A 26,351-nucleotide genomic window follows, 5' to 3' on the forward strand; every position below is an offset into this window, starting at 1 on the left:
TCCCTTGAGGTTTTGCATTTGAGTCTATTTAGGAGAATGCCGCCTTAGGGGAGGTGACTCGCCTACCCATATGTATATGCTGTCATGCTTATGCATCAGGAAAGGAAAATTACCATCAGGTAAGTATAAAATTTTCTGTTTTCATGTCTGAGGTTGACTGTCCTGCTTTAATACTCTAAGGAAGTAGCTTGTAGGACAGTAATCTGTCCCTTTGTTTAGGAAGTTTGGTGACCCCAGCACTAAGGCACTGACCAGCAGATCAAGAATGCTGACCTCACTCTTGACCATTTGTTGCATACCTGTCAGGTCAGTTATTCAAAGTCATAAGTGTAGCAGGTAACCAACGGAATACAAAAAAAAAAAAATAGAAAAAGATAACCCAATGAGGTTACCAGCATTACTACAAATAACACACAAAGCAACAAAATTAGGAGTTAAACTCTTTATTCCATTCAGAGGCATCTGGCAAGTGGAGCTGCTTGGGGGCACATTACAGATGAAAAATGATCCATGCTTTGCAGATATTAAACTCATGTACAGTATTACTTTCTACTGTATCTATTGCCAAAATACTCCAAGTTACCAAGTCTCAATTGAAAATAACATGATTACCACACTAACAGTCTAGAAATTTAAAGAGATATGACAGTATTTAAATCAGCAGATGTAAATGCAGCACCTATCTGTAAAGTAAAAAAAAAAATCATGGAAATAATCAAGTTATGTCTGCTTCAACATGTTAAGAAAAACATAGGTTGGGTCTATACTTAGGCCTCAACAATAGTTCAATATGCTATTTTAATGACTTTTTTTTTCCATAGTTCAGTATTTTTAAATCAATGTAAGAAAATTTCCTAAACTCTAAATGAAGTCACTCTTGTCAAGAAAAGAAAATTCATGTTTCTCTTAAAACTACAACATAGGTTCTCCGTTTGTTTTGTTTTACTCATTTTTTGAACCAAATTAGTAAAGTATAGAGGAAGAATAAGAAATAAAACACTTCAGACCATTTTCAAATAAGAAAAGAAAAACAAAAAAAGAAACAAAAAAAGAAAAAAAAAAAAGAAAAAAAAGAAGATCTAAATCTGTACAACAATGATCTTTGGGAAATTACCTATTCTATGCAGAAATGCCTCTATTTCAAAATGACTCTAAGAGGTAGATCAACAAAATGATGAATATTTTTTTTTTTTTTTTTTTTTTCTTGCTAGTTGTGCCCCTCAAATCAGTGCAGCATGGTGATTGTGATCATCTCATGCACAAAAAACATCACAAAAAAATAAAGGTTCAGAGGTAAATCGCATGGCTCTGTTAAGACCACACATACACACACACACGCACACACAGCAGTCTTTATGCACCATGTGTTGCCACAATTTCAAAAAACTGAGGTAGACTGAAGTTTATTGTAGAAACTTGAATGTGTAAATATTACCACAATCATCATTCAAATTACATTCTGAAAATTAAAAAGAATTTGGTAGCTTTCCTTTTCATCCCTGCCTTTTGACGCTTTTTTCTCTCCTCTTTACACCCTTGGGCTGCCAGAAGCGCGAGGCCAATTTGTCATCTTGCCCCTGGCAGCTGAAGGGTTAATGGTTGGTTGGAAGTAAAAAAAAAATAAAAAAAATAAAAAAAAGTGTGCATAAACCCTGCTGTAGCCATTTCAAACCAGAATAGACGGTTGTATTCAGCTTTAAACCTTCCAAGTGGCTTTGTGTGGCCCTTTTTTTTTTTTTTTTTAATATATTTTCTTTTAAATTCTTTTTTTTTTTTTATTACTGCGGCTGGATATGTAAACGTAAGCCTGTCTTTCGTGTGAATCAAACATACGTTTGACCCATCCCCCCTTTCCCTCTCCCCCAGTTGTGGTAACTGAACATAATGTGTTGATCTGATGGGAAGCATCAGCTGATGGATATGAAAAAATAAAACTAAAAAAAGGAATATATATTTATATATATTTTATATATATCTATGCTCCCATAGATCACGTGTGACTCTTTTTGTTTACCAAACTGACGATGAAGCTTGCTCTTTGAACAGAATGGCAAAGTTCAAAACGGGCTGCAAATGTTTCAATGTAGCATCGTTAGGTAGTGATGGTCAAAGGCACAAAGGGTTCATTGCATTCAACCAAGCAGCACAAAGAAGAAAAAAAAATATCAAAAAATTAAAAACCAAAAAAGGAGAAAAATTAAAAAATGGGGAAAAAAACATCTACTTTTCTAAAAAATGTATTCCCCAAACCCAGGTGGCCTATTTCCATCACTTCCTTGTGTTGTGTTCCCAGAAAAAGTACCGTCAAACTTTTTTTTCATCCCATAGTAAAAGAAAAATAAACGGCATTGCTGTTATCAGTATGGTGGCGTCTTTCAGTATTTATTTTTTGAACATTCACTGAATTTTCTAGCAAAATGATGGTGTGGAAGGCCTCAGGAAAAACCAAGGCAACTCCCCATCTTTTACTCCCATCAGCCATCAGCTAGTAGATGCCATCTCCAACCAAATATACTTTTTGTAGCACCTCTAGCTGGTAGCTGATATTTTAGTTTTTATTAAAAAAATAAAATGCTCAAGAACTATTAGCTTTATAAAGTATACAAAATACCAAAAAAATTTAAAATAAAAATAAAAAAGCAAAAAGGAACAATTTCTCATTGAGGTACTAAATGCCTGAGGTAGTTTAGTAAAATGCATATTCATCTTTTTATGCCCTGGCCAACACCATTCTACACTTCCCTTAGGTTATTCATGGCAGTGTTAAGTAAAAATGCAACCAAATTAAAAAAATGCCACTTTGTTCAACACTGGGACTAACACTTAATACTCTCAATACCCTTTAACGCTAACCCAGCCAATAATCCCACCCTCTACTATTTATCATTTCTTTTTTTTTGCTTTTCTTTTTAATACAACTGGACGTATAAAGAGCAATGCCTTTTCTTTTTGAACCAGAGAACTCATAAGAGAAAGCTTCATTAAACAAAGTTCTAAAATTGTCGGGGGAATAAGAACAATAAAAAAAGACTAACAAGGTTTATGTTAACTTGTGAGAATAGATCAAAAGGGAAGTGAAGGGGTCCTTATTTTTTTTTCTCTTTTCTTTTTCCATTTTTTTTTTTCATTTTTTTATTTTTAAAGCTGGGTTTCAAAAGTTTGAGAGCCTAAATAATACATTCTCAGAGACAGTTTTAATGTTGCCTGGTCCTCAAACAGGTGACAAGCTAGATGGTGTTTTGCAACCACTTAGCACTGACAGGTGTAGGATGCCTGTCAATTACGCAGTCTGTCTTTGGTCTGGCATCTGTCTCTGTGAAGGGTCATTTTCCTGAACCTTTATTTTCGTCTCGGTTGGGGCTGTCCACTTTGCGCCGTCTTCTGCTGCTGCTGCTGTTGTCTTCTTACCTGAGCCAGTATTTCCTGAATTTTCCTCTGTGCAAGCTAAAATGTAAACATAAGGGCATACTATCAATTTATGTACTAAGGCATTCCACTTTAAACAACAAAGCCTTTCCTCGAACAACTCAGCTGACACTTGTACAGTATTGCATGGGAAATAAATTCAGACAGTTTTTCATCCCTACTGCAGTCAAATGTAGAGATATGCACTATATTGTCAAAAGTATTGGGACACCTGCCTTTACACGCACCTGAAATTTAATGGCATCCCAGTCTTTGTCTGTAGGGTTAAATATTGAGTTGGCCCACCCTTTGCAGCTATACCAGCTTCAACTCTTCTGGGAAGGCTGTCCACAAGGTTTAGGAGTGTGTCTATGGGAAAGTTTCACCAATCTCCCAGAAGCGCATTTGTGAGGTCAGGCCCTGGTGTTGGACAAGAAGACCTGGCTCGCAGTCTCTGCTCAAATTCATCCCAAAGGTGTTCCATCGAGTTGAGATCATGACTCGGTGCAGAAGAGTGAAGTTCCTCCACCTCAAACTTGCTCATCCATGTCTTTATGGACCTTGCTTTGTGCACTGGTGAGCCGTTATGTTGGAACAGGAAGGGGCCATCCCCAAAAAACTGTTCCCACAAAGTTGGGAGCATGAAATTGTCCAAAATGTCTAAAGAGTTCCCTTCACTGGAACTAAGTGGCCAAGCCCTGTCTGGTCCGTTATTAATCCTGTGTGCCAGTGTATGTGTTTTAAAAAAATAAGCCGTTCTTTACCAGTTTTCAGAGGGTCGAATGCCCCTCACGTGACCCGTCGGCCCTCTCCTTTCCCCGTCTGACAGCTGCCTGCAGCAGGCGGGGCAGAGGATTCCTCACTGATGTCAGTCGGGAGGGGGAGAGGAGGGGAGGGGAGAGACGGCGGGTCATGTGAGCGGCAAGTGGCGCTCTGAAAACTTGTAAAGAATGGCTTATTTTTATAAAAACACAGACACAGGGGCACACAGGATTATTAAACAGACTGTAGACAGAATAGGAAACTTTAAATAACACTACAGCAGCAGGAGGGGAGGGGGCAGGCACTGACACAGGAGCAGACAGGCAGGGAGAGAGAGGGAGAAATACTGCTGTTTGCTCTTTAAAAACAAATACTCAAAATAAGTATAATGACCAAGCCCCTCCCGTTCATGACACTGTTGAAAAGGGGCGTAACATGGGTGACCTTTAAATGATGCCCCCCCTGAAAAAAGTTCTGCGGACGCCCATGCCCATAGACACACTCCTAAACCTTGTGGACAGCCTTCCCAGAAGAGTCTGGGTAGGCCAACTCAATATTGAAACCTACGGACTAAGACTGGGATGCCATTAAAGTTCATATGCATGCAACAGCAGGTGTTCAAATACTTTTGTCAACATAGTGTATGTGTTGCTCAACTGCGGCAAAAAAGTTGATAGAGGGAGTTGTGCTGTGCGGAAGGATTGTCTATATTTCATAAGTGTATGATAACGAAGTGAAATCCTCTAGCAGATAAAATAGCTTGCATATGTATTTTTCGTGTCCATTGACAAACTAGAACACCCAGCCTAGGATAACACCTACAATGCCTAGTGTTAAAGACTAGGCATTTTATTTTTTCATTGAAGACTCTCTCCCTTTAATTGCAGCTACCTGGCACGGTTGTCCTCTGCCTCGTTTTTGGAGTACTGCATTCAGATCCCACTGCACTTGACGCTGTGCAGATAGCCTATAAGTGACCTTCAGGTACTGGGTTTCAGCATGGCCAGAGACTCTATTCTGGTAAAAGTTAACTGTCAAGTTGTTAACACACTGCTTCAGCCTGTGCTTAGTCTATAAAGACTTCATGAGTGCACCCGTCAGGCCAAGCACTGGGAGCGATGTTGTTTGCATAGGTCACTGGGTGCCTTTACACCCCATTCCTGCTGCTTACACTGTGGGACTGAATGCTAACTTCATTCACTGGGTGGAGTGTTGTGTGCACTCCTTTCTGCCATACAGTGTTTAGGAAACATCCCCCAGCTACTGTTCCTGCTCACAACAGATGCATAAAACTTCCATCCATTCCCACCTTCAGTGACCTTGGTCACCTCCAGCCACCTGACTCTCTCATCTGCTACCAGCTGTCTAGGTTTCTTGAGTACTTTGCCTCTTACTTTGAGTCTTTATATTGCATTACCACCATGTGGTCAACAACATGTCTGATGCTAGACATGGAGGAGACAGTCCTACTGTACTGGGTGCCTTCCACTCAGGGGCTGCTTGCAGCATGCCTAATGTGATGGCACCAACATCTGCTGCCTGGAGTCATGTTGCCCTCTTCTCCAGGAGTCTATTTTATTCATCTAGTGTAGCCCCCACCAAGCATTTAATATTAACCTTGTATTCATTGGGTGAGGATTTTTTACAGAAGTGGTGCATTCCCACTGTGAATCTCCCACTGTAAATCTTGCGGTGTCCCACCTTAAAGTGATTATTATTTTAATGTTGGAAAAAAAAAAAAAAAAAAGTTTACAAACATGTTATACTTCCCTGCTCTGTGCAATTGAATTCTGAAGTCCACCACCCGGTGCTCTAGTCTCCTCCTCTTATCCGAGTAAGCCAGATCCTGGGGGGCACGCTCCTGTGCCATGCTGTGTGCATCCATAGACACACACACAGCATGGCTCAGCGATGCCCTATCCTATAGTTTCTGCTGCTCTCAGACTCATGTGAATGCAGAAAGAGCAGACGGGACAGCATTGGATCACGAGAGGACTCAGGAAAGTGTTAAGGGATGACTGGGGGGAGGGGCATTGGATTTTTTTTTCTTACCCCGATGCAGAGAATACATTAAGGTAAAAACTGGATTTTGCCTTTAGAACCACTAGCAAAAGACACTTCCTATTTCAGTAGAGGATACAGCTAACTTCAAGGACCCAACTGATAATTGATTAAAAGCCCTTTCTAGAGCGCTGTTCTCGTTCACTTGATCCTGGCTGTTACTTTGTCAAACCATGTATATGACTGGTAAAAATACCTAACCACTGCTGTGGTTAATCTCTTGCTTATTGAACAAATGGATCAGATGGCTGTAGCATTACATTTCAGCTGCAATGATTTACTGGAAGCCCCTCATCTCATTTCCTGCATGTATCATGTTGCTACATTCACGTATGGCATTTTGGCGAAACTACTGGACAGTAGAAGCCTGTAAAATAGGTTTAATCAACATGGCCTTCAAGGGACAATTCCTCTAGAATATTGATATTAAGGATGCTACTAGTGGCAAAAGCACCCATTGTTCTCAGCAGAAGAATCCTAAAAAGGACAAACCACAAAGTTTTCTTCCTCTCTGACATTTAGGATGTCTATGTCCTTTGTTTCTCTAACTCTTTCAAAACCCTCAAAGATTCCCTGTGTTTGGCAACCAGTCCACCTGCAAGGTCTGTCATACCTTAGTGACAAGCCTTCCTCGGCCTTTGCGCTTCTACTTTCCAGAGAGAGGATATTTGTTACCCTTGTGGAGAGCTTGCATCTGCGATGCTTGGAAACAAGAAGTGGTATCAGAGCTACAAACTTGGACTTTCACCACCTGCCATTCTGTTTCTCACCTCAACTTTCCTGTCACTGTACAAGTTATCAGATCTCTTGAGCCCTCTTGATCTAGGTGTCGTTAAGCCAGTTTCATGTGGCAGACTGGTTTTAGGCAGGGGATGCCAAATGTGGACCTCCAGGTTCAACAACAAACTGGGGACAGGTTTGTCTCCAGGTATGGGAAGCTTAGAAAAAGCATAGATTTCTCTGGTGCCTTCATGGGATCAATACACCCTGACAGGTTTCCACCCCTGAAACGTCTTCCTCATCTACTTCACAGGATCAAGATAAGAGTATTCCAGTGATCTTCACTGCTCCAGACTGGCCCAGGTGGATGTGGTACAATGATCTTTTAAGATTTTTGGCTGTGCCAGATCATCAGGATCTTTTCTCTCAAGGACCAATTTGCCATTTATTTCACAGTCACTGGCTTTAACAGCATGGCCACTAAAGCCCAGGTTCTCAGGGACAGAAACATCAGAGTATGAGGTTCCTATGATTCTAAAAGTTAGGAAGTCTCCTTCTTACAAGGCCCATCATTAGATGGAAGACATACTTCACTTGGTTGAGTCTCTGAGCTTCCACCCCAGGAGTTTCTCTATGGAACAATCCTCTCCTTCCTAGTTCTGGAAAAGTGTATGGCTCTCAGTACTATTAAGCTCCGTGTACACTACAGCTCTTAAACTTGAATTTAGGAGCTTTTGGCACTTTTTTGCCAAAGCTCCTATACTCGATTCCATAAAAGCCTATATGTCCATGTACACAGACTTTTAACATAGTTTAGGAGCCGCTGCAGTTAGGGGAGGTTCAACCTCCCTCTCCTGAACACGGAAATATAGAGTGCAGGATAAGAACGTTTTGACTACTGGCTGTGGGAAACCACAGTGCGATTTTGCCACGTTTTCCCATTGCCCATTATGGCAAAGTGTACATAAAGCCTAAAGGGTCATGTTTCTGCCCTATTGTTCACTTGTTTTTTTCTTTGTGAGGGGGGTCTCCTAGGTAACTTCCCATAGTTTGTTCCCCTGTGGCTCAGTCAGATCTGCATCTGGTCTTCTCTGAACTTCAGAATCTGCCATTTTAACACATTCAAGACATTCCTCTCAACAAGAAGGTGATGTGCCTGAACTGGCACCCTTACTTTGCCTGGTTGTGTATAGGGACAAGGTGGTGTTAAGGCCAAGGATTTCCTTCTTGCCTAAGTTTCTGCTCTTCACCCTAACCAAGACATTGTTTTTTCATCCCTGTGTATATCTCCAGTTCACTAAAAATACATTTTCCTTCATTATCTGGATGTGGTTTGGACTGTGCAGGTGGCACTCCCTTCTCAGCCACTGCTTCTTTTAGGAAGATTGATACCCATTTTTGTAATGTCAAATAGACCCAAGCTTATGTTCGCAATGATCAGGTTCCCCCTTTTCCTGTCATTCTATTAGGTCTGTGGGTGCTTCTTGGCATCAGCCAACTCTGAGAATAAGTGTCATTCTTGTAAATTTGGCAAAGTTCTACCAAGAAGGTCCTTTGAAATGCAAGCAGTCTCCAGTTCGGTTTGTTTCCCATGGGCCTGTTAGTATTTAACTGTCGTGTTGCCCACCCATTAGTTGGACGTCCCAAAGGTTTATCATTTACTGTGTCCCTTAAGGAACGAGAAATGAAATTACAATTTTTGAACCTCACCATAATTTTTTTTAGAGTCTATTGAGTAAAACAGTTCCCAGTCCCCTGTTTTTATGATCATGCCCTCTGTACTGCTTTGTTACAAAAATAAGGCATGCTGGTATTAAAAAAAATGGATTTTTGTAAGAACTTACCGTAAAATCCTTTTCTCTTAAGCTCATTGACAGACGTAGTCTTCTTGATTCTCAAGAGCTGGGTTATGTTGTCTCCGCAGGAGTAGGACTAGGCAGAAAGACAAAACGTTCTGGCTCCACCTTAGGGGCAGTCCCTGAGGGTATATCCTCCCTCTCTCTGCTACAGGGAATCAGTTCTGTTTAAAGCAGTACAGAGAATTTAACCCAACCCAACTCAATGATAGAGGGGCGGGTACTACGTCTGTCAATGAGCTTAAGAGAAAAGGATTTTACGGTAAGTTCTTACAAAAATCCATTTTTCTCTATCGCTCATTGACAGACGTAGTCTTCTTGATTCTCAAGAGCTGGGACATCCAGAAGCAGTGCCACAAATGAGGGGTGGGATTGACAAAATCAAATCCAATCTAGAAGGCCCAACCGGTGCCAAACTAGAAGTTTTAAAGGCTCATTATAAACAAAGAATGAGGCTAAAGAAAAAATTTTCCAACGGAAAAAAACCCTCGAGGTAGACCACTGGTCTCCTCAAATTGCGGCCTGCAAAACCTTGCGGCCAAATGAGGCATCAGACGATGCCATTACATCAACTTTATAATGTTTAGAAAAGGTATGCACCGACGACCAGGTAGCCGCCTTGCACACCTGGACCACTGACGCCTGATGGCGAAAGGCCCATGACGCACTAAGTGCCCGAGTGGAGTGCGCCTTAACAGGGAACGGGGGCTCCCGACCCTTAATGGAATAAGCCTGCACTACCGTCTGTCTGATCCATCTGGAAATGGTCGCGGCAGATGCAGGCAACCCCTTTTTGGGTCCATCTGGGATCACAAAAAGTGAATCCGTCTTGCGAAACAAGTCTGTCGTTTTCAAGTATACCCTGATCGCCCGGACTACATCCAAGGAGTGTAAAGCAAACTCCCGAGGATGACTGGGCTTAGGACACAGGGAAGGTAATACAATTTCTTCATTCAGATGAAATTCTGAAACCACTTTTGGTAGGAAGGATGGATTCGGACGAAGAACCACCTTATCTCTATGAACCACCAGATATGGTGAACGACAAGATAATGCGGCCAGTTCTGACACCCTGCGTGCAGAAGTAATAGCCACCAAGAAGGCCACCTTCTGGGACAACGTGGGTAGAGGAATCTCCCCAATATCTTCAAAGGGAGGTTTCTGAAGAACCGACAACACTAAATTAAGATCCCAGGGGGGTAACGGCGCGTGCACTGGCGGAGCCAGATGTCGCACCCCCTGGATGAAATTCCGCACCAAGGAATGAGTAGCCAAAGGCTTCTGAAAGAAGATGGCTAATGCTGAGACCTGACCCTTGATAGTACTCAAGGCCAGTTTCTGCTCAACCCCTTGTTGCAGAAAAGCCAATATTCGACTAATCGAATAAGACCGAGGACGGAACCCCAAAGGTTCACACCATGCAATGTAGGACTTCCAAGTGCGATGATAAATCTTTCTGGAAGTCGCTTTCCTTGCTTCAACTAGAGTAGGAATAACTGAAGCTGACAAACCTTTGTCCTTCAGCACCTGGGTCTCAATAGCCAGGCCGTTAAAGCCAGCGATCGTAAAGCAGGATGGAAGATCGGTCCCTGAGACAGTAGATCTTCCCTGAGAGGAAGTCTCCATGGGACGTCCGCCACCAGTCTGACCATGTCGGCGTACCAAGCTCGACGAGGCCAGTCCGGAGCTACCAGGATTACTGGAATTCCTTCCTCCTCTATCCTGCGAAGAAGTCTTGGCAGTAACGCGAGAGGAGGGAAGGCATATATTAGCTGGTATAGCCCCCACGGGGCGATCAGTGCGTCTGCGGTTTCTGCTAGAGGATCGCGGGAGCGAGCCACGAATCTCTGAACTTTCCTGTTGAATCGTGATGCCAACAGATCCACATCCGGGGTGCCCCACCGTAGGCACAACTGGTGGAAAACGTCTGGATGGAGGGACCATTCCCCCTGATCCAGGGTCTGACGGCTGAGATAATCTGCCTGCCAATTCTCCACCCCCGGAATGAACACCGCAGAGATTGCTGGAACAAATCGTTCCGCCCAGCGAAGAATGCAAGCCACTTCTTTGGCCGCTCGGACACTCTTGGTGCCCCCCTGGTGATTGACATAAGCCACGGCCGTGGCATTGTCCGACTGGATCCGAACCGGGCTGCCCTGGAGCTGCTCGGTCCAGTGAATCAGACAAAGTCTGATCGCTCTCAGTTCCAATACATTTATCGGTAACCTGGATTCTTCCGGGGACCAAAGTCCCTGGACAGATAACTGACCAAGAATTCCTCCCCATCCGGATAGACTGGCATCCGTGGTCACTATCGTCCAATATACTGGCAGAAATGACTTTCCCTGGCTGAGCATTGGAGACCGAAGCCACCAAACCAGAGACTCTCTGGTCTGTTTGCTCAATCGTATCTGATTGTCCAGGGATTCCGGATTCCGATTCCATCTGAGAAGAATCTCTTGCTGAAGAATTCGGGTATGGGACTGGGCAAATGGGACTGCTTCGAATGAAGCCACCATCAACCCCAGAACCCTCATGCAAGTCCGAAGGGAAGGCCAGCTGTTGGACAGTAACAACTGGACTGCTGATTGAATCTTTCGGAGTTTCCCTACCGGAAGGAAAACTCTTGTCCTGACTGTGTCTAGAATTAGACCCAGATATTCGAGCCTCTGGGTGGGAACCAGAAAAGACTTTTGCTGGTTCACCATCCACCCGAATTCCTGTAAAGAAATCATAGTAATTTCTATGTTTTGTAAGGAGACTCTGCATGAAGCAGGAGATCGTCTAGGTAACCTAGAATCGATATACCTCTTTGGCGCAGAAGTGCCAACATTGGGGCCAACACCTTTGTGAAGACCCGCGGAGCCGTGGCGAGACCAAAAGGTAACGCCACAAACTGATAGTGGTTCTCCTCTACGGAAAAGCGTAGAAAACGCTGATGTCCTGCGAAAATGGGAATGTGAAGATAGGCGTCCTTGATGTCTAAGGACGCTAGGACATCCCCTGGATGCAGGAAGGCTGCTACCGTGCGAATGGACTCCATTCTGAATCTTCTTATGTTGACGAAAGAATTGAGTGCTCTTAAGTCCAGAATTGGACGCACTTTGCCCTCTTTCCTGGGTATTGTAAACAGGTTTGAATAAAACCCTTGAAACCGTTCTGTCCAAGGAACGTGGACTACCACTCCTTGTTGTAGTAAATCTGTGACTGCTCTCCGCAGATCTTCTAAACGATCTGCGGATAGTCGCTTCGCAAACCCATTTGTCCGGGATTCTGGAAAGCCATGGATCCGGGAACCGGCGAAGACGTCCCCCCACCCCAGTTATGGGTGGGGGCGCACCTTCAGGCTTTGGATGGTTTATCTTCAGGTCTGGAGGGGGCGGGCTTTTGCTTGCCCGACCAACGACCCCTGACGCCTCCTGCAGGAGCTTTGGAGGACTTAGTTTTTTCACCCGCTGGACGAAAAAACCTCTTGTGAGCAGAAAAAGAAGGCCCTCGTCTTTGACGAGTTCCTCTACCTTTAAAATTTTGCGGTAAAAAGGTGCTTTTTCCACCGGTGAGATCCTTAATGATCTCATCTAAGTTGGCTCCAAATAGGCGCTCTCCTGAAAAGGGGATATTAGCCAATGCTTTTTTGGAACCTTGGTCGGCTAACCAACCTTTTAGCCACAGTGTACGCCTGAGAACCACTGCTGAGACTGATGCTCGCGCCATTAATGGAGTGGCGTCTAACGCCGCATCACATACAAACTGTAACCCCTGTATCATTTGTTCCAACAAATCTGATACCGCCTGAGGGACTTCTTCTAAGTCCCGGCGTAACCACTTGGTCCATTCAGTTACAGCCTGCGAAACCAGACCAATAGCAATTATTGGTCTGAAAGCTGATCCAATCAAGGAAAACATGGTGCGAGACATAGCTTCTATCTTGCGATCCACTGGATCTTTAAAAGACGGAGCGTCTTCTAAAGGAATAACCGTGGCTTTATTCAATCTAGCAATAGGTGAATCCACCACAGGTGGTTCTGTCCATTTCTTAATAAGGGATTCCTCAAATGGATAACGCCTGTCAATGCGTTTAGAAATATTAAAAGTGCGTTTTGGCAGACGCCATTCTTCTTCGATTGGATTGCCAAAACATTTGGGCAATGGAAAAACCTTCGCCACTTTGATGCGTTTTTTAGTCCCAAAAGGGATCTCAGTTTCAGCTATTTCTGATGGAATACCCTGTAACCTTAAAGTCTCTTGAACAGATACAATGAAGTACCTGCAACTGCAGAAATAGGCTCAGAGTCTGAATCCGAGGTTTCAGATAATAAGGGGTTAGGCGGGGGTCGCTTTCTTGTGCCCTGTCCCTGACAAGCCACTTCCACCCGGGATACAAAAGTTTCCATAATAGCTGACAAAGATTCAATTGTCAATGGGGTGCTGGAGGATCCCGCAGACCCCTCGAGGGGATCCGGAGGAGATACATGAGTGGCAGGGTCCATGTTAATACAGGACACCTTTGCCAGCAAACAAAAAAACTTTTTTTTTTTTTTTTTTTTTGTGTGTCTCCCCCTAGCGCAATAGCGCCCCTCAGAGTACCTGCTTCTCGATCCCAGAGAGAGAGAGAGGGACCCCCAAGGCTCACCAACCGATGCAGTGCAGTTTCCAACAAACTGCAGTCAGCGTCTGTCTTACACAGACTGGAAGGAGCTGTTTGCTTTTTCCCGGGCAGAAGGCGTGGCTCCGCCCCCTGTGTACGCCTTCCGGCGTTCCCAGCCCTCCACGAGGTAGCTGGGCTCACAAAACATGGCCGCCCCCATAGAAGAGACATAAGACTCCAAAAACATGGCGGCCGGCGTGACCTGAGGACACACATGCATACGGTCTACGGCAAAATGGCGGCGGACCGCCGATATCGTCTTCCCAGCACATCCACCTGCACTCTGCTAAGAGGTGATATATGGATCTGCAGAGATACACTGCACACAAGGTAGTATTATACCTCCTATGTCTGCTGTAATGTTACAGTCTGCTGGGTAGAGTGTTAGCTCTTGAACCAAGTCTACTTCCCACAAACACATGCTGTATTACAAGGGGGACTTGTAAGTATCAGATATATACTGACCATATATGGAGGGGCCCATAATATATACTGCCTCATAATGAGGAAAAAAGGGAACGTTTACTCACCATACCGAACCGACAGGCACCCTCTCTTCACAATACCCTCTCCACCGGGGTGGGGGTTTGTGGACGCCTCGACTCTCTGGTACCTGGCGTCCAAGCGAGACTTTTAACTCGCAAAGTCAGTCCCTCCACTGGGACTCCGTCGCGGCCGACCCATCGCCGAAGCTCTGGTCTGCACGCGCTCGTAGGCAGAAACCGGGGTGACCACTGGATCTCAACATCCAGCCCGTCGCCCGGCCCCGCATACTTACTTGAATATGTCGCGGCCGACCAAGCGCAATGCCATGGTCTGCGCGCGCTCGTAGGCCGGCTGGGGTGACCACAAGTGTCGCCCAGTCCGGCATTTTTGCTTGAAGATCTCACAGGAAAAAACACTGGAGAAAACTACCTAAAAAATGTCTTTTTCTTAAAGAAAAAAAGTCTTGCCAGGACCAAAAGATCCCAGCAAGGAACTTAGGTCCTTACTCCTGACTAGACAGAAAAAAACTGATTCCCTGTAGCAGAGAGAGGGAGGATATACCCTCAGGGACTGCCCCTAAGGTGGAGCCAGAACGTTTTGTCTTTCTGCCTAGCCCTACTCCTGCGGAGACAACATAACCCAGCTCTTGAGAATCAAGAAGACTACGTCTGTCAATGAGCGATAGAGAAAAGGGGTTTATCCTGGGCTGGCTTACGTTTTTGTTGTTTGTCAGTGTCCCAACTCTCCTGCAGGCGATGGTAGAGCCTTACTCTCCTGCAGGCAATGGTAGAGCCTTAAGGTTTAAGAATTTGTGTTTCTCAATGGACTCCAAGAAATGTAGGAGCACAAAAATCCTATGACCTCATCCATGTATTACAAAAAAAAAAAAATGGGGACCTGAAAAGCTGTAGTCCTATTTCTTCTACAGTTAAATAAAAAAAAAAAAAACCTATATACACACACACATTATATATATCCTGTTTATTATTGCTGGAATAGTCATGTGCTCTAAAGCACTATAAAAGCAGACACATACCTGGCTTGCATAAAAGTGACCTGTTATTTTAACGACCACTTGATCATTTTCATCTGGGGTTTGATCACGGGGCACAACAACTTCTGCACTTGTAAGATTCTGTAGCTCATTGACCTGCAACAAGATTACAAAGAATTGTCAATACAATCCTGAAAAAAAAAAAAAAACACACACAATTTGGAAAACTAATTCTTTTAGCAATTACTTTTCCTTCACTCTCAAACCTTTTCCACATGCAAAAATCAAATCTTCTAATCTCATACATACTGAGCAAGGATTTCCATGCAGCAGGGAATTCACTATATAGCTGGATACACACTATACAACTTTTGTTGTATTTACCTTAAACTATGTAGGTGTAAGGGCCTGCCTGATTGCATACAATGTTAAAGTGTTTAGATCTGACCTCATATTATATGGTTTTGGTAAATCTAAAGGAAAAAAATCTATTGTATAGTGTGTATCCACTGACATGATACAACTCACAGGGGAAACCAAATACAGTTTAGAGAAAACGGGCAGGTCTTCCTTGTCACCAGGTGACCTTTCCAGTTGCAATGACAACCAGGGTTCATCCTGCCCCCCCACAGGCAATTCATTAATTGAAAGATTTACGTTAGTTTACTACATCCGCCTTCTCTAGGTTATATGGTAGAACTAAGAATTTTACATTAGCAAAGATGTGGGACTATGCTACAGAAACTGCCACCAAGGAGCCAAACAGAGCTGCCACAATAAGCAGTGGATACACTACTAATAGATATTTTCATTACAACCAACACATGGATTTTACACAACATCTATGGCACTCTGGAAAATGTAAATATTACTCAAATTAGGGAAAATTACAATTCTGCCACAAAGGTCGTTATGTCAAGGACTGGTCTGACAGACATTGCCTATCTGCTTTTGTGATTCTACTACTTTTGAAAACTTACAGTTTTGCCTCCCTTGCCAATAACACGTCCAGCGGCATATGATGGAACTTTAATATGAGCCTCAAGTTTTACTTCTTCCTTGGGTCCAAAAAAGTTTTCTTCTTTAAGTTTACCATAGATCCTTCCTTGAGCCTGCAGACAAAAGTGCAAGTTATCAAAAAAGCACCACACAGACTGTGCATGCATGCATGTACATGGAACAATTATGCATATTTATATTCAATATATTGCTAGTGGTTTTAGCTACACATGAATAATGTACAATTAATATTCTTTGTATCCTAGACTGAGACAAGGAGTATGCGTGCCATGTGCAAAAAACAACTCTTCGTGAGGTGCATATTGGCTTGCCTGGCTGCTGGCAGCTATCCAAGCCTTGTTTCACCTTCCATATTCTAGATTTGCTTAACAAAATGTTCATTCTAAAAAGATAAAGTTGTCCGTTATATATTCCCTTAAATAAACACCGGCATACACACATTATTTCCTGTTCTGATGCCAGGATGTTGCATTTAAAAGGAGAATTTGCTTCCGATACAAAGTGCAAAAGACCTCTCTTTGGTTGGTATTTGTCCAATGCTTGTGATGTCAAAGTATTTTTAATCTAGGATTTTCATGTCATGTGACTGTCTACACTGAAAGCTGGTTACTATTCAGAGTTGCCACAAGTGAAAGGCAAGAGACCCAAAGGGGCAATTCTGCATTTTTTAGGCTCTTTCCTTCCCACGCACAATGAAAGCGCAACAATCCAAACTCACAATTTACAGATATAAAGAATAAAATTGCCACTACAGATCATGTATCCTATATGGCAAATGTCTGTTTTCCTAAAGCAGCTGATCATAACGAAGAAGGGCATCGCTTCTTTCAGAGTCTAAAAATTGTTACTTCTTGGTGGGCAAGCATATGGAAGTTCATTTTCTGTCCTGTTGCTAAATGTGCATCTCTGGTTTATACGTGGGACAGTATCACACAGGTGGCCAAACAAGAACGTTTAAACATATCAAATATGTCCTATTAAATAATGTGTACAATACACCTATACAAATCCAGACAAAACTTTCAGTCTTTGATAAAATGGATAAAGGGCCAGTCAGTATTTTTTTTGTACCATTATTTTTAATACCACTTTTGTAGCATGAGCATGTGGGGACATTTTCCATCATTTCCTCTGTGGTCACAGTGATGGGAATAGCTTACCCACCCACAGTATAGTGAGGAAAGTGTGAAATGGTCATGTTTTTATTGCAGTCTTGTGTCCCCATTGGGGAGATCAAATTTTCTGTTTAGTTAAAAGAACTGGGTTGATGCAAAATGTCAACAGGCATTGAACAATACCAAGTATATATGCTTTCTGTACAAAACATAAAAGCTTTGGTTGCTTTGAGCTGTAACATACACCACCAGCAAGGACACATACTAGACTGTGGTTGTTTTCGTTGTGACAGGTTCACTCCATACAACGTAGCTCAATGAACATGGCATGAACAAGCCCCAACATCCTGCATCAAGCAGCATACATATGGTAACACAATTATGGATCTCGACCACAGATGAATGCTAGTGAAGCACTGCCAAATTCCACTAACAATAGAGATTGAGTGATCTAGTATTGTCTATTTCACTTTACTTTCAATATCTATCTCACAGCCTTCATAGGGTTACTGCATGTATGAAACTTACTTTAAACTGGGCTTCTGGTGGTCCAGTAATAATCACCATCCTCAGTTTGGCATCTGGTCCCTCTGCTGGAGCAATCTATAAATGTAAAAAAAAAAATAAAGAAGGATAAGAACAGCCACGTATTTTAGAACAATGACACACCAAAAAAACCCAGAAAGCATTACCTTGATAGAAGCTCCAGCAAAACGTGAAAGTTGTTTGATGTGTTGTCCTTGCTTGCCAATTATTGCTCCAACAGCTAACGCTGGGATGAATAAATGAACCGTTTCAGATTCCGGTTGTTGCTAGAGAGAATAGCCAAAAGGTTTATGAATGGATATTAAAGAGATTCTAAAGGCAGAAGGTTTTTTTTTTTTCTTAATTCATTCTATGTAAAAAACCTTTAGTGTGCAGCAGCCCCCTTAAAACTTATTTGAGCCCCCTCTCAATCCAGTGATGTTGCCATGGCCGTCCGGGACTCTCCCTCCCGATTGGCTGAGACACAGCAGTGGCGCCATTGGCTCCCGCTGCTGTCAAAGTCAATTAGCTAATCAGGAGAGAGGGGGGCTGGGCCAAACAGCAGCTCCCTACCTGATTGGACACAAAGGGGCTGCAGCTCAGCTGGGAGCACTCGACAGGAGGGAGGGGCCAAGAGAGCCCAGGAGGGACCCAAGCAGAGGAGGATCTGGGCTGCTTTGTGAAAAACCACTGCACAGAGCAGGTAAGTATAAAATGTTTGTTATTTTTTAAGTAAAAAAAAAAAAAAAAAAAAAAAAAAAAGAGACTTTTGTATCACTTTAAGTATAACGTTTCTGGGATTCATCTTTTCTGCCTAAACATAAATGTATTTGCAGCATTTTTGAACAAGAAAGCTATACTGCAGGTGCTACCAGAACTAAACAAATCCTTTGGGTACCAAATTAAAGCCCAGCAACTCGTAAGAAAAATTAGGGGCCAATATAGGAGAAACAACACTTCTGAGCATTGGAAGCATACTTGTGCACACACAGATTTTCCCAGATGGGAAAAAATCTACACAGCCAACAGCTGATAAACCCCCCTTCCACTAAGAGAACAAACATTTCAAAACAACGTATTGTTGGCCATCATAAAGCAGAATAATGCATCCACTGCAAAGGAAAACTAGAATTACTTAAAATTCTTAAAGAGGAAGTAAACCCTCTGAGAAAAAAAAATGAGAAAAAAACCTGTAAAGACAAAGGCATAATGAGGTAGTATGCATGAAGTAATTACCTTAAAACGAAGCCCCCGCAGTGCCGCCCGCTCAGCAACAGGACGGTCGACATGTTCGGCCGTCCTGGTTCCCGTCCTCTAGCCATCTGATTGGCCGGAGGCACGATTACATCACTCCCGTGCATGCGCGTGGGAGCCATCATTTACGGCACAGGGCTCGGAAGGAAAGGCACGGGTGGCCGTCCCTTCAGAGTGCATGCGCCGATGACGCCATCGGCTGCATGTACTGTTAATATCTCCTAAATGGGGCATGTTTAGGAGATCTTTATAGCACCTATAGGTAAGCCTTAATATAGGCTTACCTATAGGTAAAAGTCTTTAAAGTGGGTTTACACCCACTTTAAAATACTTTTTTATAATTTTAAAGTATGTATAAAACCATTAACCACATCCCCTCTGTGGACAGATAACGTAGTCCAGAGTAGGGATCGACCGATTATTGGCAAAGCCGATTATGGGAGGGCTGATATTCACTTTTCCCGATATATCAGTATCGGCCTCGGAACTTGCCAGTATTACCGATATTGTTGTGACGTCATTGCGTATGTTGCGCACGCGCCACCGCGCACTGGGCCTAACCTTCTGCCTTCTTAGGGCACCTCCCTTGCCTTGGACAGCCTCGTCTTGAGTCGGTAGTCACTCAGGAGTGTATAACACAGCCATACACCCACCCACAGCAGCCCGATGCCAGCCAGCCACTCACACCCACAGGCCCTGTACCAGCCAGCCACCCGCCAAAAACTATTTATTGCATGAATTCGCTATCAGCACTTGGTTCCTGCTTCTAAAATACCCACGAAAGGACTGTCTCTATCACTTTGCACTTTACAGACTGGAGTCTTACATTTCTGCTTTATGATGTATTGGAGATTTGTCTCCATACAAGTGGACTTGGATACATCATCAATTGCTGCTGTTATATGTATTTCCTTATGATTGCGCTGCACTTTTATTTTATTTTTCATGGAGGTTTTTAGCGATTGCCCTTGAGTGTTCAGCTGCATATCTTTATACGGTGTAGAGAAAAGTTCAGCGCTGAATAGGGTTTTTATTTATATAAGTGAGTGCACTACTGCAGCAGTTTATGTAAATTTTGTTTTGGGAAGCCTTTAGTTATTATTTTCCCAGCACTTTATTTTTCACAGGTGTCTGCTCTTCTAGGACTCGTTCATTCACATGTGAAACTGATGTACCTGCAAGTGAAAGCTGTGCGGTTTTCCTATCAATTTTCATGCAGGTAAGGTGTGAAGAACGAGCCTTTCGTGTTAAAAATGTTAACAAAGATTAACATGTTCAATACCAGATTTGTGTCAAGAATTGTCTTTAGATTTCAAAACTCTAAAATGTACAAAATATCGGACCTGAAAAAAACATATCGGTCTATCTCTAGTCCAGAGCGTAAAGAGTTTAAATCAAGCTCAAGGCTTGTATTTGTTTTCTTCTGCCGACTCACAATTGTCATGTAAAAAGTGATCCAGGCAGCTGTAGAACCACCAGATCACTTTTTACAGTGCGAGCAGTGTGGCACCCAACCCCCCCCCCCCCCCCCCAACGGTTCCCCAATCTCATCTGCTGTCAATGAAGCTGGAAGCACTTATCTATAAACTATTCCAGATTTGGAGCAGTCATTCCCTGGCTGCTGTGCATGATCTGTGCTTGGTTAGCTGCAGTGGAGGGCAGGGGTGAAATTAGGGGGTCCATTAAGAAAAATACAATTTATAAAAAAAAAACAAAAAAAAAAAAACAAAAAAAAAACAAAAAAAAAAAAAACTCCACTGCCTTACACATTTGCAAATGCAAACACGGCACAGCGTGCACATGTTCACATGTGCACGTAAAATGATGCGCTAGAAAAGGCATTTCAACCAGTGACCATTGATAATTTTGGGTAACATTATTTTTCACTATAATGCGAGGCATGCAGTTTTGAGGCACATTTGGAATATAAATACATAAAAAAAAAAAAAAAAAAAAATCAAGATTTAAGCATGTGTGCAAAGTGTCAAAAAATTATTGCTCTAGAAGGAAACTAGTAAAACAATTAATTCACAATGCATTGGTTTTCTAAAGAGACCACAAAAGAAGTCGTCTGTCTTACATGCTGGACCAAAATTGAAGAACAGCCCTCTCTGAGTGACCAGGCGCGTCGGCAGTGGACCACAGAAATGGAACATCAGTCTGCTCTGTGCAAAACCATTGCACAAAGCAGGCAAGTATAAAAGGTTTGTTACATTAGAAAAAAAAAATCCTTTACAATGACTTCATTAGGTACACACCTGCTGGCTGATAATGTAGCTATTACAATTTTTTTTCAGGTAGATTATATTTCCCTTTATAAAACTACGAGCTTAATGTGTTTGCTTTTAAAGCAGACCAAGGCCTGTTGGCAGTATTCTGTCTGACCCAGTAATTTCTCAGTCCTTACCCCAAATGGTGGATAAGCAGCAGAGGTGGTCGGTGAAGACACTCCAACAGATGGAGGTGGCATGCCGGAAGAAGAAGGTGGAAAGAGACCCAATGCGTTCAGGTTTAATCCAGGGATCAAGTGAGCTTGTAGCTGTAGGGGGGAAATGGCTATATTAGTTTAAAACAGAATATAAATGCTTTACAACAAGACAGCAGCTAATTATAGACTCCGATTTGGTCAGCCTAAAACAAGACATTTGTATATGTAACAATCACTGCCAAGTACATTACAGAACCTCTTGGGGGCCTAGTGTACTCTATCTTATGGGCTGAGTTGTGCCAACTACACGTTTATCACGCATCCAAAGGTTACATGTCAAAGGTGATCTTCTCTCCATGTCTGCTGCCACAATTCAAAAAAAGATGTGACCGTGTCACACAGTCACAGTCCTCTGTGAATGGAAAACTACAAGGCTTGTCAGCCTTTGCAGCTGTCTGCTTGTAGTTTTCAAGTAACTACCACGGCGCTATGAGCGCTGTGGTAGTTCACTGAGTCTTTCTGCTAGAATGTATAGGCTTCCTCATACGAGGTACCGGCAAGCTGATACACTGACAGATCTGCAGAAGACTGATGTGGAAAAGTAACAAACGATCAGGCAATACATTTCCAAAAAAACAGGAGGTTTTATTATCAGTTGCAGCTGGGAACAAATTAACTATTTGTTCAAAGGAAGAAAAGCAGGCAAGCTTTTTGACCATAGAATTACATATGGTACAATATGATTGGTTGTCAAAACATACATCAATCAGTTCAGACACAGATGTCGGAAATTGTCTGGAACTGTATGAACTTTATTCTAGTAAACTTTCACCCAGTAAACTTGTGACGGTCTTAAAAAAAAAAAAAAAAAAAAAGTATAAGGCAGAGAGGTCACCTAGAGTTCAACTTTTAGAAATTCATATTTTCTATATAATGAAATATAGTGTACACTACTAAAGACTAATAACTATTGCTTTAATATTGAATTAGTAATAATAGTGATAACACCACTACTACTATAAGATTAATAATAATAATCTTAATTGATAATTATATTAATAACATTTGCAAATATGAATATGAAATACATGGCTTAATATGAAATTCTACAAGACCTGCAAGGCCCCAGAGATCTGCTGATTACTGGTGCAATGCTTTACAGGCTTCTGCAACAAAAAATAATAAATGCACATTTGTTTTACCTTGTTTTACTCTACCATTTTTAAAGTGAATTTATCCATTAATCTACATTGTTTACATAAGTCCTAATTATTCAGTTAGTCCCTGAAAGAGGGCTTGTCTGTTTGCAATGAATAAAGAGAACTCTGCCTGTTATGGGCAATGCACACAGATCTTTCAGGTATCCGAGGCCATAAGTCACATGTTCTGTCCAACCTCCAAAGGGCTAACCCACTCACCCTAAATGTCCCTTTAAAACAGATTGTGCCCAGGAACATAAGGTCCTGGGGACCATCAAAGAATGACAAGATCACCCCAACAAAAAACATCTAGTCCTTACTAGTACTGGATGAAATACTCAAATTCCTGGACCTGATCTGCATCATTCTTTTCTGTACTTCTTTGGAATGTAACCTTTTTAAAAAGGACAGGCATACCTTTAGGTCATCCTTCGTCAAATGCACCCCCTCCCACCCAAAGAAACGGCACTCCCCATCACTAACTTATTTAAAGTAAACCCTCCCCTGACACTTTAACCTATAGGTAAGCCTATGATAAGGCTTACCTATAGGTACTGTAAATATCTCCTAAACATGTACCGTTTAGGAGATATTTACCTTTCATGCAGCCAGTGACGTCACTGGCGCATGCGTTCTGAAGGAACGGCCGCTGGTGCCGTTTCTTCAGAGACCCGTGTCGTGAGTGTCGGCTCACGCGCGCATGTGCGGGAGTGACGTCACCGCGGCTCCGGCTAATCAGATGGCCGGATGCCGCGATCCCAGAAGACGGGCGACGACATGTCGCCCGTCATAGAGGTAAGCGGCTGCACGGCAGGGCTCGTTCTAAGGTAAGTATTGCATAATGAGCTAGTATGCGATGCATACTAGCTCATTGTGTGTTTCTCTTACAGGTTGCCGCAACTTCCTTCGGTGTTTACAGCCTGTTCGGACGAAAAAAGCTTTCAGCATTGGCCATGCTTTGGTACAGAATCCCCATTGACTTCAGCCATATACCGAGGACCTGTAGTCTCAACACATTTTAGTCAATAGTGGCCAAATGGACAAATGGACAAGCACAGTCAGCACTGAAAAGGACTTTTGTCAGAATAAATTGTAAACACTTGAGGAGGCTGCATGCAGCTCTGGAACAAAGGTAAGTAAAGCAGCTGGGGAGCTGTATTTAGTTTAGGGGGGGGGGGCTGATTTACCCAAAGTTTATCAATTGGTACAGCTTTCCCTTCAAGGCTAAACAATTATGCAAATCTTAAAGTCTGTTGTCCTCATCTTACTTGTTCCAGGACAGTAAAGGAAAGTATTGAATTTGGATGGTGAACACAACATTTTCAGAAGGCAAAAGTCCGTAATGGCAGCCTTTACCTATAGCTATATACTGTGTGTGTGTGTGTGTGTGTGTGTGTGTGTATATATACACACACACACACACACACACACACACACACACACACACACACACACACACTATCTCTCAAGGGTGCACCCCTTACATTTTTGTAAATATTTTATTATATCTTTTCATGTGACAACACTGAAGAAATGACACTTCACTACAGTGTAAAAGTGCTGTCCCTCAAAATAACAACATACAGCCATTAATGTCTAAACTCCCGGAAACAAAAGTGAGTACACCCCTAAGTGAAAATGTCCAAATTGGGCCCAAAGTATAAATATTTTGTGTGGCCACCATTCTTTTCCAGCACTCTCTTAACCCACTTGGGCATGGAGTTCACCAGAGCTTCACAGGTTACCACTGGAGTCCTCTTCCACTCCTCCATGACCACATCATGGAGCTGGTGGATGTTAGAGACCTTGTGCTCCTCCACCTTCCATTTGAAGATGCCCCACAGATGCTTAATAGGGTTTAGGTCTGGAGATGTGCTTGGCCAGTCTATCACCTTTACCCTAAGTCTCTTTAGCAAGGCAGTGGTCGCCTTGAAGGTGTGTTTGGGGTCGTTATCACGTTGGAATACTGTCCTGCGGACCAGTCTCTGAAGGGAGGGGATCATGCTTTGCTTCAGTATGTCACAGTACATGTTGGCATTAATTGTTCCCTCAATGAACTGTAGCTCCCCAGTGCCGGCAACACTCATGCAGCCCCAGGCCATGACACTCCCACCACCATGCTTGACTATAGGCAGTCTTTGTACTCCTCACCTGGTTGCTGCAACACACGCTTGACACCATCTGAACCAAATAAGTTTATCTTGGTCTCATCAGACCACAGGACATGGTTCCAGTAATCCATGTCCTTAGTCTGCTTGTCTTCAGCAAACTGTTTGCGGGCTTTCTTGTGCATCATGTTTAGCAGAGGCTTCCTTCTGGGACACCAGCCATGCAGACCAATTTGATCCAGTGTGCGGTGTACGGTCTGAGCACTAACAGGCTGACCGCCCCCCCCCCCCAACCCCTTCAACCTCTGCCGCAATGCTGGCAGCACTCATACGTCTATTTCCCAAAGTCAATCTCTGGATATGACACTGAGCACGTGCATTCATCTTGTTTTGTAGACCATGGCGAGGCCTGTTCTGAGTGGAACCTGTCCTTTTAAACCTCTTGGCCACCGTGCTGCAGCTCAGTTTCAGGGTCTTGACAATCTTCTTATAGCCTAGGCCAGTGGTGGCAAACCTTGGCACCCCAGATGTTTTGGAACATTTCCTATGATGCTCAACTACACTGCAGAGGGCATGAGCATGATGGGAAATGTAGTTCCAAAACATCTGGGTGCCAAGGTTCGCCATCACTGGCCTATGCCATCCTTATGTAGAGCAACAACTCTTTTTTCGGAGCCTTAAGAGTTCTTTGCCATGAGGTACCATGTTGAACTTCCAGTGACCAGTATGAGAGAGTGAGAGGGATAACACCAAATTTAACACACCTGCTCCCCATTTACACATGAGACCTCGTAACACTAAACAGTCACATGACACTGGGAAGGGAAAATGGCTAATTGGGCCCAATTTGTACATTTACACTTGGGGGTGTATTCACTTTTGTTGCCAGTGGTTTAGACATTAATGGGTGTGTGTTGAGTTATTTTGAGGGGACAGCAAATTTACACTGTTATACGAGCTGTACACTCACTACTTTACATTGTAGCAAAGTATAATATGTTCAGTGTTGTCACATGAAAAGATATAATCAATTTTTTCCCAAAAATGTGGGGAGTGTACTCACTTTTGTGAATACTGTGTAATATATACATTACAATATATATTGTATCCAAATTGTGCTGATGTTAGGAGATGCGCAGGGCTGCCATTTTGAGGCATGCACCTTTTTTTGCGGAAACACAGGCATAGCAGCCCATTCATTTAAATGGGCTGCTGTGCCCGTGCAAACGTGGCCTACACAAAATGCAGAAGTGTGACCCTAGGGTTGCATCAGGCCTCCCTTCCTCTTTAAAAATTGCAGTACGATAGTAAAAGGAAAAATGTTAGTAAATATACCACTATATTGTCAAAAGTATTGGAATGCCTGCCTTTACATGCACATGAACTTTAATGGCATCCCAGTCTTAGTCTGTAGGGTTCAATATTGAGTTGGCTAACCCTTTGCAGCTTTAACAGCTTCAACTCTTCTGGAAAGGCTGTCCACAAGGTTTAGGAGTGTGTCTATGGGAATGTTTGACCATTCTTCCAGAAGCGATCGTGTGAGGTCAGGCACTGATGTTGGATGAGAGAAGGCCTGGCTCGCAGTCACTAATTTATCACAAAGGTGTTCTATCGGGTTGAGGTCAGGACTCTGTGCAGGCCAGTCAAGTTCCTCCACCTCAAACTCGCTCAACCATGTCTTTATGGACCTTGCTTTGTGCACTGGTCCAAATCATTTGGTGGAGGGGGAGGGAGGGCGATTATGTTATGGGGTGTTCTTAAGGGGTTGGG

General features: G+C 43.0%; 1 protein-coding gene across 2 annotated transcripts in view; it reads right to left on the bottom strand.

The window, feature by feature from the left end:
* Window positions 1–1,067: 1,067 nt before the first annotated feature.
* IGF2BP3 (insulin like growth factor 2 mRNA binding protein 3) overlaps window positions 1,068–26,351 on the bottom strand; it is a 165,509-nt gene continuing 140,225 nt past the window's right edge. For both annotated transcript variants that reach the window (XM_082259698.1, XM_082259699.1), the window contains 6 exons: window positions 21,254–21,385; window positions 17,760–17,879; window positions 17,596–17,670; window positions 15,913–16,044; window positions 14,975–15,088; window positions 1,068–3,444 (listed from right to left, as the gene is read on the bottom strand). In XM_082259698.1, coding sequence (XP_082115824.1) covers window positions 3,340–3,444; window positions 14,975–15,088; window positions 15,913–16,044; window positions 17,596–17,670; window positions 17,760–17,879; window positions 21,254–21,385 — 678 coding nt within the window. In that variant the 3' untranslated portion in view covers window positions 1,068–3,339. The remainder of the gene's footprint in view (window positions 3,445–14,974; window positions 15,089–15,912; window positions 16,045–17,595; window positions 17,671–17,759; window positions 17,880–21,253; window positions 21,386–26,351) is intronic.

The sequence above is a fragment of the Pelophylax lessonae genome (assembly GCF_965119305.1).
Source record: "Pelophylax lessonae genome assembly, chromosome: 5".
NCBI lineage: Eukaryota > Metazoa > Chordata > Amphibia > Anura > Ranidae > Pelophylax > Pelophylax lessonae.